Raw genomic sequence first — 19916 nt, 5'->3', positions numbered from 1 at the left:
GCTCGAGTACATATATAATGGTAGCTTCCTTGTTGGAGAAACCCAATTTATCACGTTCTTCGAACAAATCTGAATTGTCGAGAGTGTATTGTTAAGTTAACATTATATATCTATTTAAAATCAATGATTTGGATATATCCAAACCCATTAAATCATGCAATAACTTCTCTCATTGTTTTTGAATACTTTTTCACCATTTTTAAGTAAGGATTAATCCCTTTTGAGGTGTATGGTTGCTCTCCCAATAAGTGTTGCTCACAAAAATCAAATATTTGACCTCTTGGTCTTTCTGGAGATCTAGCAGGATCTTACACTAATAGATTAAGACTTTGTTGCTTCTCCTCATAGACGTAGTAAGTAAGTTTAAATATTTATTTTTTTGTACTACCAATGATACATCTCACCTTTTTTGAATAACAAATAATCTATTTTTAGGTTCATGACTGTTTCTCCTCATCAGTTATAAACAAGATTATTTTGATTTTGGGTCGTAAAAAAGTTTGAACTACGTACCTACTTTTGGTTAATGTTAGTTAAGTGTCGGGTGACCAACAAAAGCCCACAACAACATTAATTGTCAATTAAATGACATGTGAGATGAAAATCACTAATTTCCATATTTGCATTAATGCAAAAGCAAATTTTTATATAAGGACCAAATTGATGAACAATCATCGCCATTCAGTCACATGCAATGCAATGAAGTAGTTCCTTTTTCATGATATAAGCAGAAGAGTATTATTCATATGCTAGAACTATCACTCATTCCTCAAATTCTACACAAAAAATTGTACAGATTCTAGGATATATTATATGAACACTTCTCATAGTAAGAGCATCAACATTTATGCAACTTATATTTGTTAAAATGAGTCATGTCCAATAAAGCAATTCAATTGATATTTGTCATTATTCATATAATTTTTAAAAGTTTCGAAAGAATTATATAACCAAAATTTGAAGTATCATATTTCAAAGCAAAAAGTAAATTATTCTCCCTTGTAAATTTATTTTAAATATCCTTAACATATACCCTAGTACAGACATTAAAGAACTTCTATTACAATTGTACCGTTAAATTGGTAGGTAATTGCACAAAGTATGAAGTATAAAATGTTTACTTACACCAAATATCAAAAGTTTAAAACATACTTTGTCCAATTACGGAAAAGGTCTAGGCCTCTAGGTGTATTATGGATTGGAGTATGGTTTGAAAATAATGGAAAGACCATGAAGAAAAAGATTATATATACTTCAGATATTTTTTGTTTTTACTTTATTATTATTGATACAAGATATAATTTATAAGATAAAATATTGTCTTTCTAAAATTGGCTATTGTTTTACAAATACATGGAGAAAAAACTTTATGTCAAGAGTATGTTTGGTTTTTGATTTTGCCAAGCCAAAATTCAGTATAACCCACAGAAAACTAGACTATGGGAAGAAAAATAAAATCATGTTGGCTATCTTCTATCGATATTAATGAGAGAAATTAGAGAACATTTTTTAGGTTTGACTTTGAGAGTATTTGATAGTATTAATTTACAGCTTATTTATTGATTGCATCCATAATATTGTAGAATTGTTTGGTAAATTAAAAAAATAATAGTGCCTAATTATATCTTTCTAAAACCTATAAGCTAACGGTGGAAGCTGCTTATAATTGTTTTATCATATGTTTCCCTTTAAACTTTAATCTTCTATATTAAATGATTTTCTTCATCCCTTTGTGGAAAAAACTTTGACTAAAATATCCAAATGAAAAGAAGGTTAAAAAACAATGTAATACATTTCTACAATTTTTAATTAATTATTAATGGAAGTATATCAAGAGAACAAAAAATTCTCATAGAAAGATACCTAAAAATTCAGTCAAATTTATATTACGAATATTTTATATTATTCATCGAGGGAAAAAATACCTAAATTCAATCATTTTTATATATGAATATAAATTAAGGAGTAAATTTAATGGTGTGAGTATAGATAACTATGTAGTAAACATATTAGTTTCTTAATAAAAGAAACACATCAATTTTAACAAATAATATTAAAAACCTAAAGTCTCAAACCATTATTCAACTCATATATTTATTGCCAACATATTAGTTTCCTAATATAAGAAAGAAGCCACCCTTGGTTTTTCAAAAATAAAACTAAAAACTTCAATTCTTAAACCATTATTCAATTTATATATTTATTTTTCTTCTAAATTTGTGTCCTAATTCCAAAACAATAATAAGAATAATAATAACAAATAAAATGATAAATGTTGAGTCATCCCTAATAATAATAATGATGAGGAAGCAAATAACACTGGCGACAGCATCATAGGTAATAGAGTACTCAACTTTCAATCTTTCGGATCTTCTTTGTCGGGTTCGGATCCTCTCTCTCTCTTTCTCTCTCTCTCTCTCCCTCAGATCTCTCACCCCACAATGATTTTCTTCCCTTGACACCGTTTTGACTACCCAGGTAACTATCTCACTCTCTAATCTCACTTGGGTTTCTGCTAATACTGTTCATAGCTTTCAATTTCCAATCAAAATCTCATTTTTATGTATTGTAGCAATGAGAAACCCTCAACTTGAGTAAGATCGTTGTTATATGTTATTCATATGTTTAGTTATTTGTATGAGGAGATCAATGTTGAGTGAAAGTTTTTTACTTTGAAAATGGGTGTTTGGGAACCAGTAACATACTGTTCTTGCTTGTTTTACTGTTCATGATTTACTTGCTTTGCTGCAGAAGCAACTCAATTTAGAGTTTTAATCAACTCTTTTTGTTATTTGATTCTTGAGACTGAGAGTCTCACACTCTCATGTTCCCACTTTTTGAGTTTTTGATTTTATTTTTTACAACAACAAGGAAGCCTTAAATCCCACTAGTGTTGTAACCAAGCTGTGATTAGATTCATCTTTTAGTCCTAGTAAAGTGCTTTACATTGTTGATCAATGTCCATGATTTAGGTTTGTTTTTATCATATTTTATTGAAACATGAATTATGGCAATTGTGTTGTGTTGCTTTCGTTCTCCCCTTTCGCTTGTGAGTAGTTCGTGACACCAACTGATAGGTCTACTATTTTTTAATCCCAAACTCTTTTTTCTTCTTCAAGTGGGTAAGTTGCCATTAAATTTTGAATCAAAGGTTGTTGAATTATGTTTTCTGCAAGATTAAGATCTCTTTTGATTCCTTAGGTAGTAAAAGAAAAATTATGTGAGATAGTCTAGACACTTTTTAAAACCATGATTCCCGGCTAATAGAGAAGGAGATGGACCTTTCATATAAACACCATATAAATAGTAAAATTTGTTCCTTGTGGTCTTGTGTTAAATTATCTATAAGATGCAGTTTGTTGCTTCTATGTAACATGTAGCTTGGTGTGAATGATGGATCCGAGTAATCTTTCGCCTGCTGATGGGCTTGAAGCAATCCACCAAAATGGTGTTCATGAAGAATCATCAAATTCTGGAAATGATGTTGTTTCAAACAATGTAGACCTCAGTGTTACTGAAATTGTAGAAACTGTAGCTCTAAATGGAAATCTTGAAAATTTTGACAAGTCGGATAGTACTGTAACCGATAACTCGTCTATGGGAGCAACCAAAGAAGGATCAAATGATACCATTTTTGGAAACAATGCCACCATTTCTAAGGTGGGAGTTATTTGTTTTTTCTTGAATTGGTTTCTTAATTTATATCACTTGAATCTCATGTACTTTCTAATTCCAGGAAGAGGAAGTCAAAATCATAGATCAAACAGTGCAATCAAGAGCACAAAAGGGTCCTATCAAGAACAAGATTGTAAAGACCCCGAGTACCAGGGTTATTAATTCAAGTTTGGTAAAGAAGAGCAAAGATGGAAAAGGGGGAGAGGCACCACCTGCTGTTTCAAATCGTACTCTGGCTTTAGACTCTAACCCAAGACAGCCGATTAAAAACGGATCATTCAATGACAAGCGGACTCAAAACAAGGTAAGTTCCGGTGTTACATTCAATTGCTTTACCACGTGTTTACACAGATAGAGACAGTTAGGCATTCAGATAATTGTCTTCCTTTGTTTACTTCTTTTATCTTTATGGCTTTGGGTAATATTTTGTATTTTTGGCATAACCTGATCATCTTTACTTTTTGTTTCTCTCAGCACCCCGGAAAACCTGATGCAGCATCTTCTAAAGCACCCAAGTATGTAATGCTTTGCATTTATTTGTGAATGTTTCGTCATATCTTTGTTGAAGAAACAATATTTTATAAAGCAATGATCATCTTAATTATTTGACTGATGGATTGAACTTATTGGATACAGGGAGAAGACCGGACCAAGATCGTTGAAGAAAGGGCCGCCACCTGATAATGTTCAAGGAGATGCAGACTCTTCTTCGTATCCTTTTTTCTGCTTGAGTTTTGTTTTTTGCTAGTGAATGGAATGGAGAACTAAAAGGAGATTCTTTATGGTTTTTTCTTAATCCACTTTGAAGTTCTACTGCAGAAGATGCCAAACCTCGCAAGGTGGGGGCACTTCCAAATTATGGATTCAGTTTCAAGTGTGACGAGCGAGCTGCGAGAAGAAAGCAGGTAAATAATTATTATTTGCTTCCAACTTTGTGTTAGTGTGATGGTTTCTTTTGAATAAGCTTTTAGTTAAAAATAATAATTGTTATTTTGGTGGCCAGTTCTATACGGAGCTTGAGGAGAAGATTCATGCAAAGGAAGTGGAGGAGAGTAACCTGCAAGCAAAAACCAAGGTGATAATATTTGAAATCTCGGCTAAAATGTTGCTTGCAGATGTTGCCTTTTAATTGCATTGATCTTTCACTCCATTTATAGGAGTCACAAGAAGCCGAGATTAAAAGGCTTAGGAAGAATCTAGCATTTAAAGCAACTCCAATGCCGACTTTCTACCACGAGCCTCCTCCTAGGGTGGAGTTAAAGAAGGTAAATTTGCCTGTTTGTCTTATTGCATGCAAGCCTTGCTGTATATGTACTAGGCCTAATTACTTTCAGGATTTTTTTTTTTAAAAGACGTTGAAGCCATATGTATTGCATGTTTTTGATGCTATATGAATGCACACATCAATGTTTTTAATCAAGCTTCGGAGAGTCAAAGGCTCAGAGCATACAGAAATCTTCTGAAAAGATTTTGGAAGAGAACGTTTGCTAATTGAGGCTTTCTTCTCACTTTCCTTCACCAATTAATGTCTGTCTGATGTCTTGCTTGTTCTTAAATACCCTGTGATTACAGAGTGATTGAGCTACTCTCATAAAATTAAAAATCAAATACACCTAGTGCAATTAAAACGTAGTACCCAATTACTTAGTCATATTTGACCCCTGTGGCCCTATCAAACCCCTAGGTTGGTCTTTTTAGAGCGAAGATGTTTAGGTATTTAATTGTGACATTGGTAATAGAAGTTGGATTTCTAAGGATGTTGGACAAATTTTAGTAGGGAGGTGAAATAGAAGATAATCCTAATAATATATGATATATGTATATATTTAAGTTCAAAATACTTAACTTGTTGATTTTCATTAATTATAATTTTAGTAGGGAGGTGAAATAGAAGATAATCCTTATATATAAGTTCAAAATACTTCATTTACGATATTCATTAATTATAATTTCAATTTTCATTGATGAATGAATCAGATGGTTCATTTTATTAAATTAGAGACTACCAATTAGAATGTTGAATTTGAATATACTTTTGTAGTTTCCTTCTTTCATTGATCTCTGTGAGAACCATTTAGATTTGGTTTTTAACTAACAAGTATCTCATGGTTTATAAAATTAAGGTGGTTTATTAACTTCTCAAACTAAGTCCACAAGATCTTGAGTTTTTATCTATAGGTGCAAATATTTTATGCATCGGAACTTGTTGTTCTAAATGGCTTGTTTTCTTATCTATCCATAGGTGCATAAGCTGATCAAGTGCGTCTAAACTGCTTTTACTTAGACTGGAACAATTTTCTGAACTTTATACTTATACCAATAAATGACTTCATATATAGAAAACAACGCCTTTTACCACTAGGTGTGGTTGGCTACATGGATGAAACAATGGCATCGTGTTATGTCATAAACCATGTCTTCAGAAATACCATTTAAGTTGTCTTTTTTAATGGTTTTGCCTTTAGCTTTTCCTTGTCATAAGTTTTGTCTTGTGATTTCGAAATTGAAATTTTTGAGCCTTTGGGCTTACTAATATAGATACCAACTACAAGAGCAAAATCTCCCAAGCTTGGTCGTAGGAAGAGTTCAACATCTGCAGAGTCAGAAGGAAACACTAGCAGCAGTGCTCGACTAAATCGTTTAAGCCTAGATGAGAAAGTGTCTCAAAGTAAACCCGCTAAGGCAGTTACTCCTGTCCATCAAAGAAAGCCACAGCGAAAATCTCTTCCTCCACGACTTAATTCTGAAAGGATCCATTCATCAGATTCAGCAATTGCACCAACTTCATCTAAGGCAGTGGATGAGGAAAAGACATCCTTATCTAAAGCTACCCCCTTGTCCAATGCAACAGAGGACGAGAAAGTTGAGATCGCTGTAGGCAACAAAGAGAACAATGCTTTGTCCAATGAGACAACCTCAGACAAGCCAAGTGAAGCAGAATCTTATGTGAATGGTGACATAGTCATTGAAGAGAAACCCGATATCGTGTTGGTACCAGAACCTATAGCGGCAGAACATTAAGCAAAAAGCAGGAACAGAACCAAATGTTGACTATCCTAGCAATTTGATACGCCACGTGAATATTATAGAAGCATATGACTGAGATTGTTGATCAATGAAGGGTTGCATATTTGCATTATGGTTTGTGATCTCATTTTGTCCTAGCAGCATTGTTTCTTTTATGTGTATGTATGTAACTATTTGCAAGGTTGTTCTAGTTTGTTATTTTAGTATGAAGCATTTGACTCTTTAGTAAATGGATATCAGGGAAATTTTTGAGAATGTTTGCCAGCAGTGGTTAATGATGTGTTTTTAATTTATGGAGTTTATTGAATATTAGTGGTTTGGATGAGTTCAAAACTATTTATTCCAGACAATATAATAATTTCTGTGATGGTTGAATTCAGGAATTAAAGAGTTCATTGATAATTGTTTTATCATTTTTGGTTAAAATAATGAATCCATTTATCTCATATTTTCTGAGTATGAGAAATTAACATGTCTCTGCTAAAGTGCTAATAAATGAGAATGATGCATTTGTTGAGTCAAGTGTCTTTGATTACTATTTATAAGGAGGTGGGTCGGTTTATGCATGTTCTGGGTGTGTTTCTATAAATTTTAGGAACAATGAATTTAGCCTTGAACATGAAATATTTGGGTTCCATAGTGTGTTCTATACAATTTTGCATGTTTAAGGACATAATTATTCTGTTCACATGTCATGTTTTTAGAAGATAAAAAACATATTAATCTTGAAGTACATGCATATTTCTCTCCATCTTTTTTAAAAAGAGAATGGGAGAGAACTTTCATTTTTTTGAAGGAGAGAATGTTCATTTTGAACAACTTGATTATGAGATGGGGCAAAACACTCAATAGGGAAAAGGTCATTTTTAAAATTATTATATGTTACATGGTAGGTGAGTCTTTTAAGCACATGCAGATATTTGTCATAGCAATAGAACCGGGTAAAAAGTAATACAAATGAATGATAGATGATTCACTGAATATGTATAAATCTTTACACTGTTAATACATAAATATTACATTCTTAGAAATTTATAACACAGTAACATTGAACATTTGCAGTATTATTTAGACAAAAGTAGGGTCCTGTGGCCTAATATGAGTGTTGACTGTTTAAAAAATACAACAAATTCATTGTCAGAGATGCAATGTATCTACCTCTCTGTTCATCTGAGTTGGAGCTGGTGGCTTTTATTACTTGTATCTTATACAATAATCAAACATAAGCACCAGATTCCTTGCAAATTTCCTAGTGGCCCCTAGTTGAGATTGTCTTCCAGGCTGAACATGTTATTAAGGGCATATCCACAACCCCAAACAACATATTCATTCTTATTTGAGTCTCACATATTATTTTATAATTTATTACAACTCCTCGTAAAATAAGAACATTTACTTTCCCTCCACAATAACAAATATTATTCTTATTCTTATTTGGGTCTCACAACCTATCACATTCTTAACCAAACATCCGCTTTTTTTCATTATCTCCACTTGTTCTTATTTCTCTCTTCTGGTTCTTATTTAAGAACAAAATTCATAAAATAATAAGAATGACCCAGTAAAAAAAAAAATCTTTCTATTAAGAATGGCCTTAAAAATAAATCATGTGGAGACTTTTCAAATGATGCTTCAATAATCAACTTTATTGCATGATAATAGCAATGCATGTGAGGTACATGTGGGCTTTATTAAGTAAAAGAATTGCATATTGCACATTATTATGAAAAAAAGTTGGCACCATCATGGCTTATGATATTGAACCTGTTCATATAGAATAGTGATATCCTCTTGGATATCTTACATCAACTTCTTATATTTTCAACACTTTCTCTTATGTCACATCATTTAAGCAAATCTACAAGTATTATACTTTATCCTAGCAAAATATTGAGTTCCTACCATTTGAAGATAGGTGAAGTTTGGAATGAGACTACAAAGTATTATTCATTAATTTTCATAAGATAATAGCATCAAGTACAAAAGGGCATATATCACTTACATACTGACAACCTCAAAATTATGAAACCTTAAAAACAAGGGTTTGGTAATAAAAAAAACAACCCTTTCACAAAGAGAAAAGGTTGTTTCATAGCAGACTTGTATAACTTGCTGCCATGGCCAAAGACCCTTAAGAAAAGGCATCATAATTATGATCTGCCAATACAAACCATGAAACTGAAACAGTGAATCTTTCACACACCCCTTATGCTAAAGCTGAGACCCAAACATGTCAAGCACAGAACATTGTTCAGATAGGTGACACATTTGGAAAACATCAGGCACCAACGCCAGAAAGAAAAGATAATTAACTCCAGAACCAGGTAACTAAGTTTCTCAGAGAGACAGCCATTTAAAAAGTGGCATACAACAATAGGATGCCAAAAAACAACAGATTTCCGATTATAGGAAAACCTGTAAAAAAGAAATGACTGTATCCTCTGGAAAAAAGCGAACCCGGCACTGGATGGATGATGACCAAGACCCATGGTGGATCCAAAAACACTACTGTGCAACATTGACGTGTAAAAAACCTTCCTTATTAGGATAGGATATCGCAGGTCCAAAGATGTTCCGAAAGCTTGAGAACTGCGCTGCTGCTGATTCTATTGCAAGCATGGATGTTTAATCCAATGAGGGTACGTCCCAATTTTTTCAAAGCAGGCACACTCTTGTTTGAAACCGATGAGCAACATGCCAGAGAAAGTATCTCCAGATTATGCAAGTTCCCACGTGCAAGGGCTGCAATCCCAGCGTCAGTGATTGCACACCTGGAAACAGAGAGATAGGAGAGCACTTGACAATTGGAGGCAATTGCCTTCAAGCTAGCATCACTGATTTTCTTGCAACCATCAAGTTTTAGCACATCAAGAGTCGACCCATGCAAATTGGCGATGGAGAAAACTACCTCGTTGGTAAGATTTATGCAACCATGGAGATTAACATTAACCAGGCCAGCCTTAGAGCTCTCAAGCAGTGGAAGAAGCCCTGCATCTGTTATTCCCTCAAGTCCGTTTAATTCAACATTCTGAAGCTGAGGACACAGCTTTCCCAACACAGCAAAGGTAGCATTACCAAACCCAGGGCAATTACTGATTGACAATGATGAAAGTGACACAGAAGGAGACACTTCAGGCAATCTAAAGTTCATATCTTTGATCCCGTAACAGCTCACCACGGTAAGAACCTTCAATTTTGCACCACAGGTAAAAAGGAGACCAAAAAACCCAAACTGGGTAACCATGTGGCACTCTTCCAATTGCAGGTTCTCGAGTGATGGAGCAGCCTTGGCGAATGATACCAACCCATTGTCTGACAGAAATGGACACTTGCAAAGCTGGAAGTATTTAACATTTGGACAACCCTTTCCAATAGCTTCAAGCCCAACATCTGTTACTCCTTGGCAAGATCTAATCGTGAGTGACTTCAGTTTCTGCAGTGCATGGCCATTACTCATAGTCCAGAATCCCCTCTCAGTGACATTCGGGAGGCAATCAAGGACAAGTTCAGTAACTGAAAAGCCATAATGCCCAATAACTGCTAGAGAGAGATCTGAAACCATCAGTGACTCAAGTTCCACCTTTGTCAAAACATGAGAACTTGAAGATAATAGGCCGCCAATTCCCTGATCGCCAACTCCAGAGCAATCCTTGATTGATACAGATTTTAGATTGGGACAGAACTTTCCAATAGCTTGTAGACCTTCATTACCAATGTTAGGACATGATTCTAATGACAACTCAGTCAGATTCGGGCACTTCATCGCAACCGTAACTAAAGACTTGTCAGAAATTGAAGGGCAGTTGATAAGGTCAAGCCTCTGTAACTGCTGACAACCAGCAGCGATCTCGATCAGGCCTGCATCACCAACGGTAGCAACATTCCATAGAGATAAGGACTTCAGAGAAGGGCATCCACAACCAATTGCCTTGAGACCAAGATCAGTCACCCCACACTCTGATTCGTCATTTCCACGAATCGATAGCTTTCCCAAACCTCCTCGAGATGTGGTACAAACAGCAATGGAAGCGAGTCTAACATCAGTTGCCTTCTTTCCTTCCAAGGTTCGTGACAAGTATCCTTCATCTCCGTATCCCTCATCACCACCCTCCTTTTCATCTACGGAACTTTCATTGATGCAAATTTCATCCTTACAGATATTGCTCAGAAGCATAAGCCAACGTTTGGATACTGAAGCACATAAGCTCCTATCTTGGCCAGCAGGCAACCTTCTAAGGATCTCAAAGAGACACTCATCTGGCAAAGATTCGATAGATGTTTTCGGCTTCTGCACAAACCATTCTCCACTGAAATCAAATGGAACGCTGACACGAGACCTCTTTGGAAGAGGGTAGAAAAAGCCACCTTGCTGGCCAAGAGACAATAAGAGATTCGCTTCCTTCGGGTTAGGATATAGTGATCCCCCAAGGTAAAAATCCTCACCTGAAAACCCAAACATATGCAGGGTTAGAAAAGAAAACATTGAGCATATAAAAATATTAAAACATGTAAAATTCCACCATTAAATAGAACCACATGTAGTATCTATTATATGGATGAAAACTTCAAACAAACAATAGAAACCATACATGTTGATCAAAAATCTTATGCATCCTCCACCAGGCTCAGGTCAACTTTCAATGAAATTACTGATCTAAGATGCATACAAAATAAACTACTCACTAAATCTTAAAACAAGCCCACCCTAACTTATTTCACTTTTTCAGCAAAAAATAAACTCTGAATCTGTTCATATCTCATCAGATCCACCTAAAAAAACATACTTTTATGCAAAACACAATAATCTTCACTAACTCTAGAAAACCACATGAAAACCCAAACTGCAATTTCATATATACTGCAACCAGATTCATAAATTAAACATGTATGTTAATAAATCAGATGAATAACAAAGATATTTACCAGTAAAGCCGATAACTTTAGACATGGGCACAGCTGAAAAAACCCCAAAAGGTAAAATCTGTGTTGTTCTCCACACAAAAACCCTCCAAAGAGAGCAAAAAAGGCAGAGAAGAATAAAAAGATTGTGACTTTACTGGTGGTGTATGAAATTTGGGAGCAGAAATACATGAAAGGAGGATGAAGAAGTAGATTGAGAACCCTATGATAGGGGAAAAAGAAATAGATGGAGAGAAAAAATGAAATGATTTGTAGTTAGTGAAAGGGAAAAGAAGGTTTTATTGTAAGTGGAAACATGTTGGGTACACCACAAATACATTGAATGGAATCTGAAATGCAATGTATCTCAACATAGGAAAGTGGGGTTTCTTTGTTTTCTTCTCTCACCAAATCAAAATCAGATACCACTTGCTCATAAGTGGCTGAGATTGAGTGTAACTAATATAATTTAAAGTGAGTATAAATGATCTCTCATTATTTTTATATTAATATTATTATTATTATTTATGTTGATTGACACATATTTACTATACAGTTGCTGTAGACATGAATTTGTAATTATTTCTTATCTTGATTGACACCTATAATAATGTAAGTACTAACTACTATATGTTTTTTATTAACTAGTTATTAATATACATGTTATATTTTTATACTTAAACAATTCTATGTAATTATATTATATTCTCATTTTTTTTAGGAATTGATTCATTTTAGAATATGTGGATGTCATTGTAATAGTTATCATTATTAAAATCAAACATTTATATTTGACATTATGTAATACATGTCCATCATGTGACTTTACATTACTAAATAGTTTTTTTAAGTTTCAAATGCACAAAATCAATTTCCAATATAAAATTACACTAAACTAATTAATGGTATTACTACTACTGCTATTCCAAAAAATGGAAGGAGAAAAGGTGAAGTATTTGAACACATGTACAATGTATGAGTTCATGGATTCATTTATTGACATGTCCTAGTATGAATATTGTTTTTGTATGTATTTGCTCATATTTTTAGGTAAAGAACTAATAATTTGTCTCTCTCAATAAGTGTTGCTCTCAGGAATCGAACTGAACCGAATATTAATATCTACTTACATGTGATGAGGATGGAAGAAGTGCATGTATTTCCCCAATAATAAATCAAGAGTGAAAGAAAAAAGTGTACATTTCTAGCATTGGTTGATGAGATGTTTAATACAGGATACTATCTCAGTTTGTTTTTAATTCTCTAGAAACTAGAAAATAAATGGAATATTAGTGATTGTTTTTATAATCCTACTCTGACCTAATTAATAAGAGAGATGATAAGTACAAATGAATTATTACAACTATTATAGAGATAAAGAGCAAGATAATAAAATATTACATAAAGTTACTACAAATAAACATATCAAATGTATTTCTTAATTTTTGCAGTGCAATCTTAAAAATTAGTTAAATAATGATAGTAATTTTCCCCGTCAAATTCAAAACGAATTAGTGTTAGATGAAGATATTTATCTTGTTATTCGATCCTATTTAATATTTATTCCTTTTAATTTTCATATACACTAAAGGTAACTCCGAATAATTAAACATATACACGTAAACAGTGAAACCGATTACAGAAGAGATTATGTGTTGTGAGGGCTGGACTGATTGGTCTGACTATCGACCAGATTTGAAAATGGTTTTGATTTGCCGTCTTAATTAGATGAGGGATTAGACTATTTTGAATTGTAAAAATTTCGGTCAAACCGTGTTAAATCTTCAACATAATTACTAGTTATATAAAAAAATTATCAGATATATAATTATATATTTATTAATAATTATTAATGATATATGTCGGTCTTACCGTATAGTGTAATTGGTTAAACTAATTAATTAGAAGCGGAATTATTTTCTCAATTTTCCTAATTAATATATCTTCCTTTTAAGTTTTAAATATAAAAATGAATAACATGAAAAATGCACGAGTTCATAAATTCGTGAAAGATATATTAATGTTCCAATTGATTTACATGTTAAGAAGATAAGGATTGAAGAAGAGTTGCACCTACCCAAATATAATCATATATTTATATTATATCGATATATATTTTGTGTCTACTGACCCACATTCTTATTTTTTGATATTAAATATTAAATTCCTATTTTTTATTTTAGAGAATTAGAATTTTTTTATTGGATATGCTTCATATTATAATTTTTATATTTATCATAATATTCAACTTAAAATGGGATGTATTAATTATAATTATATAATATTATATAATTTTACTTTAAAAATAAAAAATATTAAAAACAAAATAACAAAATAGAATCACAATGGTAAATATATCAGTTTCATTTTATTAAAAGCAAAACAATTAATACATTGTTGATCATAGTCCTACTCAACCCACTAACGTGTGTCATGCACTCATGCATACAAAACCGCGTACTATATCGACACGTCAGCCTCCAAAACGTGGATGCGTTTTTGGAAAAAAAATGTTATAAATTATAATAGAGTAAATTACACTGACATCCCCTGAGTTTTTGTGAAATTACACAAATTACCCCTCACTTTTTACACCTACACAAACCTCCACTAATTTTTATTCTTTCATTACGCTGACCACCCCTGCATAAGAAATAAGTGTAATATCTTAAATACAAATAATATATGAGTCAATATTTCTTTATTATTTTTGGTTCGTTACACTATATTATAAGAGCGATTTAAACAATATTTATTTAGAATTGTTAGATGCATTTTGTAACAAAAATAATAAAGATACATTGATTTGTATATTATTTAGACTTATCTAAACAATATATTATATTTTGTTTAACTTAATTGCATTTATCACATCTTTTGTTTACAAGATTACACTTAATTCTTATGCAGGGGTGGTCAGTGTAATGAAAGTATAAAAACTATGGGAGGTTTGTGTAGGTGTAGAAAAGTGAAGGATGATTTGTGTAATTTCACTAAAACTCAGGGGGTGTCAGTATAATTTACTCATTATAATATTGTATTTTGCAAATTTTCCTAAACTTACTATGTAGGCAAATTATGAGATTCCTCCCAAGTAATGGAGAGATAAGTGAATGTAATATTATTTTAAATAAAGAAGATATAAATGTCAATATATGTTATTTTTTCTTTAGTTTTGCGTATCAATTCTCTCTCCATTAATTGAGAGGAATCTAAATCAACAAATCAAAAGTTACTTCAAGAAGCAATTATACTTATTTAAGCAATTCCTAATTTCATGTCATATATATAATTATAACATTTTTCCACAATTAATCTAAAAGATTTATATATAATTATTATATCATCTCATTCATTTATACTATTTATATTTAAAAAATTAAATATGAATGATACATAATATAATAAATGGTATTATGGATGTGATACTTTGAAAACTTTCATGTAAAGAAAAAATAGAGTGAATTCATCCTAATCCAGTGCATAAAGCTAGAATTAATGAAAGTAATATACATTGTCATCTAAGCAAGATATTTTGCAGCTACATTTGAACAATATTTAAGTCCTTGCCAACTCTACTTTATATACACCATTCTTTGACCGTGACTAAGGCTTTTCTTTAATAATCATTCATGCTTTTTCTTCTCTCAACCTTAATTGAACATTCATCGTACTTGGCTTAATAACAATTACATAGTAAAGGGATAACCTTTTCCTTGAAGCTTGTCGTCCACTTGGATTAATATATAGTCATAACTTTTACTCCAATTATCTTGCTCTTTAAACTATAACCTTAGACCTATGACTCAATGTCTTTTTGTGACGTTGCCAACTCATCTAAATTTTGGGAATATGTACTAGGTACCTTCTCTATTTCACTATTTCTTATAACATATCATCATCTATTTCTTTCTTTTTCTACTAATAATATTCTCTCATTTTTTGGATAAGGAATTAATCATTTTTTAGAGTGTATGGTTGTCCATCCCAACAAATGTTGTTCACAAGAATCGAATCTTGATATTTTAGTCATTCTAAAAATCTAGCAGAACTTTATACCACTAGACCAACACCTTGATGGTAATATTCTTTTTCTTTGCACTATTTTAATTCTTCATGCGTCCCTTAAATACTTTAAAATCTTAATTTTTGTATTGTGATCCCTTTTAGGTTAAGAATTCTCCATTATGCCCATGATGATTTATTGCATTAGCATGAACGCATCTTCCTCATAGTTGGTTAATTAGCGTTAAGGTCTAATTTGGAGGCCACGACAATTTAGCACCTTTCACTTTAGCACCTACTTCTTTAACTTTGCTAGTTGCTAATGCCTAAATCAAAATTGGGTAGCTAGCCAAGTATTACAACTTTCCATTAGGACCACATAATCTTACTTTTTAAAGTAATTGTCTATTTTGGTCTTTTATCTTTTTTTTTTTTTTTTTGTAGATAACAATTTAGTTCCTAAATTTTTTTAAGTGATCTTTTTGTCCTCAACAAATTTAACATCGAGTTACGTTAGTCCTTCCGTCATCTCGACTTCATTAACTGTCATAGATTTGTTCACGTGAGTCGTGATACGTTAAGTGTTGACGTAACATCTGCTAGATGGTCATACGTGTCCAGGTTGCTATGTCATCGAACGATCAGTTACTAATTGATTTACAAATTCTCCACCTTACACAAAGTGATATTCTATTTATTACTAATTGTTTTACAAATGTCATATCTTAAGAGGCTTTTGTAAGAAGATAGGATTTGGTGAGAAGATTACTCATATAAGTCATATAATAACTCTACCTCTTTACATATAAACCTTCAAAGTTAACATTTTCAGATAAAATTGCCTTCCATGGAAGAGAATACTTGTGATGTTAGACAAAAATTCGTTTTTTTTGAAACATTTCATTAAAATAATCAAGTAATGTTTCATTAAATGATTTCATAATATTTCATTTTACAAAAGTTAATTACAAAATTTGAAACCATAATACAAAGTGCTAAAATGAGTAACACTTTGAATAAACAATGATAACATATCTTCTGTGTCAGTTAATGACAATATCAGTTCTTAAATATCAGTAATGTAACTAACATAGCATTAAGCATTCTATGAATCAACTTAGTAAAAAACAAGGAACATGCAATCTAGTTCAAGTAGAAAGGGTGTTTCTGAAACACAAAATAAAAACAATTTGTTAAGAGTTACACCATTTACAACTATCCAATGAGACCCTCTATCTAACTTCTCCCACAGGCTGCAAAATCTAAGGTTACAAAGTATATTTTGCCGCCGACCGGGTCAGTCATAGAGACCCTCTATCTCCCAAATATCAACAAGAAAGTCAACCATTTCCTGTCATGTATAATTTATAATCCGTTAGTGGCATGTTCTTATTACATTATACAAGAATATCAACAGATAAAGAACCAAATTAGTATTGAAGAACTTACTGCCAGAGGAATGGGCTGAGGAAAACGCCTGTTAGTCCCGACTAGAGTCTCGTAGGTGGCATTCCAACTGTGAAACATAAACTCGAGAGTTAGAGTTTGACAAAAAAGGGTGGCCCAGTGCACAAACCTCCCATCTAATAGGGTCTATGGAGGGTAAACGTACACAATCTTAACCCCACAAGTTAAGAGACTGCTTCCAGGATTTGAACTCGTGACCTCATAGTCACTAAGCAGCAACATTACCGTTGCGCCAAGGCTTCTAACCAATTAAAAAATAAGTACAGGCTGCACACCCCAAAAGTGCTCAGGCAAACACAAACCAATGCGAAAATCATGCAAGTATTGTCAGCATAGATGGGGTGCTTCTTGCAGCGAGGGAATATTATATTTGCCTCTTTAACATGTTCAATGCACAACTCAACATTTCAGGCTTCCAGTAGAATGCTTATATATGTATTTACCTTATTCTAGGTTCTCCGGGTTGTTTCCGACTCTCAGGTCTTCTATGTCCAACCCACTGTTGTCTTATCTGGTTCCAGAGAAGAAGACCTGCATACATCGGAATTGTATGTCATCAAAACAACCAATTTGATAAATATGCAAGAAAATGTGAAGTAGGCAATAGTAAAAGAACCTATAAAATGAAAACAATTTTATATACTCAACAAAGAAAATCTTGAAAACTAGTTCTAATTTTAACCATAAGTTTCCATAAATAGCAGTTTCAGTTAATTAAAATGACTATACCAAGATGAAAAAAATAGAATTTAATTTACAACAAAAAATACAGGAGAAATGAGTCATATGATAAGATAATAAGACAGCGAGAGATGTAGTGGTTGAGTAACCACTTTGCCTGAAGGGTGAGAGACATTTTCTCCTTTTTGTCGATAAGAGAATGAAAGGGAAGGGGGCACTAAAAGTTGGCACATTGGAAAAGGTAAGACAGGAAAGTCGAAAGATAAGTCATACTGGTATCGAGCTTTTTCAAGGAATCTCAATTGTAACTGTCCCACAAGATCAAGGAGTTTAATTTGCAAGTTTCAGGATAATATTAAGATACCTAACACGTAGGGAAGTAGATTTAAGTCTAGCATGACTTAACAGAACTTACCTTCATTGATAAATTCAGGAGGATGAGTCTGAATGCCAGCACTACTTCGAGGATCAGAAGGATGGCTTGATATGCCAATTGATGAGATGCTTCTCTGAGACTCAGCTGCATAACGGTCCATTTCAGAAGTGCTGCTGCACCATAAATCTTCTGATCTGTTGTCTTTCTTCACTGCTTCGCCTTCAGGTCTGAGTCCCTTAGATACCCCGTCCATTGAAATAATTACACGAGGTTTTGTGAAGCATCCAATACAACTTCTGTTCTGTTGCAAAACAGGTCCAACCATAAGAATGATTAACCCCAAGTATAACTATATTAAGCTATCAGAAAGAAGTTTAAACATTCATGATAAAGAACGACAGGTACCAATTATAATAGTTTACTTTGTTGATATGTTCACCTACTAATTATTTTTGGAGTTCTATGATGTTTTTTGTTTGAGGCTTATATTATCTCATGTTAAGTAGTACATTGAACAAATATGTACTTTCCCCTGTAACCCGTGTCTTTCTCAATTGCATGATAGAATAACAGGTTTCCGACTTTAGTTTTTCAGTTACAGACTACAGAGTACAGACAACATCTACAAATGTTAAACCTGCATATCAATTTATCAGTTCGCAATTATGAGGTGTTCATTAACTGACTTATTTTATTAAACCAACAAGCTCGTGTTTTAGATTTCCGTTAAAGGTCACAAACTATGTCGTTGGCTATTTCCTGCAAATTTAGATAAAAGGAAACATTTTCCACCAGCATTTTCACATCAAATACATCAATGGGCTCAGGAATAGAATACGGAAAAGATAAAGGAACTGGCTATAGATTGGAATCACAAGCAAGCACAAAAAAGAGTAAAAATGAACAACAAGGTTTCTTCCCAAAGCATCTCCTCAATTGAGTCAACAAGCAATACCCATCCTAGAATACAAAGCTCCCATGAAATCCTATCGGGGCGGTAAAATTCAATGTTTCTTAGTACTAGCTTCTGAGGAATCCAAGAAAGAATTAACAAACAATAAAGCCAGCCCCATCAAATTACCTTATTCACCAGATCTCATGCTTGCTTAGAAAGCAAGCAAGTAAAAACAAAGATCCCCAAACATAAAAAAGTACTAATACAAACTACAGATAAACACCTTAGCTTACCCAGAAAAGGCAAAACAATATGAAAACAAATAAAAAAAAATTCAATTTTTTTCTAAAATTTCAAAATTAGGAACATGGAACACCTCTTTGCCAGTGATTTTGGATGTCCCATTTATCCAAATCCTTCCATCAACTTCTTACTAGAGAAAAACCCAAAACTTAATTGGAAATATGAGTAAAATTAGATAGATTAAACAATATGTACTAAAGTAATTTCCTTTATAGTTAATCAAATCAAAATGGATATAAATAAGCATATAAGTAACAATGATATATAGAAAAAATGAAAAAGGGGAATCAAGGACTCACCCCATTCGGGAGAGAATTCGATAGAGCCAAGGTGGAACATATCTACAGAGATGCATTCAAACAGAGATAGATCTGTCACCTACAACTTTGAATTTTTGAAGTAGATAACTCAATAACTTGGAACAGCATGCATAATTGAAAGCACATATAAAGAAACAAAAAAGAAGAGAATTTTCTTAGAACTTACCGATTAAGAAAAGGAATGGGGACAAAAAAATCTCATTTTGACTTGTGGGACGAAAAAGGAATTGGGTCAGAAAGAATCAACTGGTTCAGTAAATGAAAGGGT

General features: G+C 32.8%; 4 protein-coding genes across 7 annotated transcripts in view; 2 read left to right on the top strand and 2 right to left on the bottom strand.

Annotated features, from left to right (window-relative positions):
- LOC109326597 (putative clathrin assembly protein At2g25430) overlaps nt 1-743 on the top strand; it is a 15809-nt gene extending 15066 nt beyond the window's left edge. The window contains exon 3 of the transcript XR_002105262.1: nt 732-743. The gene's annotated coding sequence lies outside the window, so the exon portion shown is untranslated. The remainder of the gene's footprint in view (nt 1-731) is intronic.
- The window catches only part of LOC109326602, a 20220-nt gene extending 304 nt beyond the window's left edge, over nt 1-19916 (bottom strand). The window contains exons 1-6 of one of the 4 annotated variants that reach the window (XR_002105264.1): nt 19815-19916; nt 19628-19712; nt 18170-18426; nt 17517-17604; nt 17056-17122; nt 16836-16957 (exon numbers count right to left, since the gene is read on the bottom strand). Coding sequence is in view for 1 of the 4 variants with exons in the window: in XM_019559310.1 (XP_019414855.1) it covers nt 16904-16957; nt 17056-17122; nt 17517-17604; nt 18170-18426; nt 19628-19683 (522 nt within the window). In the remaining 3 variants the exon portion in view is untranslated. The other 3 variants (XR_002105265.1, XR_002105263.1, XM_019559310.1) reach the window with 3 other exon arrangements.
- Nucleotides 2327-7002, top strand: LOC109326599 (protein WVD2-like 5). Its single transcript, XM_019559308.1, has 9 exons — nt 2327-2478; nt 3381-3660; nt 3737-3979; nt 4150-4190; nt 4312-4386; nt 4484-4580; nt 4679-4750; nt 4833-4940; nt 6214-7002. The coding sequence occupies exons 2-9, from the start codon at nt 3391-3393 to the stop codon at nt 6694-6696; spliced, it is 1389 nt and encodes a 462-aa protein (XP_019414853.1). The 5' UTR covers nt 2327-2478; nt 3381-3390; the 3' UTR covers nt 6697-7002.
- LOC109326596 (EIN3-binding F-box protein 1-like) lies at nt 8624-12008 on the bottom strand. The gene is made up of 2 exons (XM_019559305.1): nt 11626-12008; nt 8624-11145 (listed from the first exon to the last, which is right to left on the bottom strand). The coding sequence occupies exons 1-2, from the start codon at nt 11648-11650 to the stop codon at nt 9245-9247; spliced, it is 1926 nt and encodes a 641-aa protein (XP_019414850.1). The 5' UTR covers nt 11651-12008; the 3' UTR covers nt 8624-9244.

Source organism: Lupinus angustifolius, chromosome LG14, assembly GCF_001865875.1.
Source record: "Lupinus angustifolius cultivar Tanjil chromosome LG14, LupAngTanjil_v1.0, whole genome shotgun sequence".
Taxonomy (NCBI): domain Eukaryota; kingdom Viridiplantae; phylum Streptophyta; class Magnoliopsida; order Fabales; family Fabaceae; genus Lupinus; species Lupinus angustifolius.
Note: the sequence above shows the minus strand (reverse complement) of the source record. Positions and strands in the feature narration are given on the sequence as shown.

Excerpts from the sequence above, each read along its gene's own strand:
- LOC109326599 (XM_019559308.1), top strand. The coding sequence starts at position 3,391 with ATGATGGATCCGAGTAATCTTTCGCCTGCTGATGGGCTTGAAGCAATC. Across the intron at positions 4,191-4,311 it reads GCATCTTCTAAAGCACCCAA|GGAGAAGACCGGACCAAGAT; the intron begins GTATGTAATGCT and ends TATTGGATACAG. Across the intron at positions 4,387-4,483 it reads GGAGATGCAGACTCTTCTTC|TTCTACTGCAGAAGATGCCA; the intron begins GTATCCTTTTTT and ends TCCACTTTGAAG.
- LOC109326596 (XM_019559305.1), bottom strand. The coding sequence starts at position 11,650 with ATGTCTAAAGTTATCGGCTTTACTG. Across the intron at positions 11,146-11,625 it reads TAAAGTTATCGGCTTTACTG|GTGAGGATTTTTACCTTGGG; the intron begins GTAAATATCTTT and ends TTGGGTTTTCAG.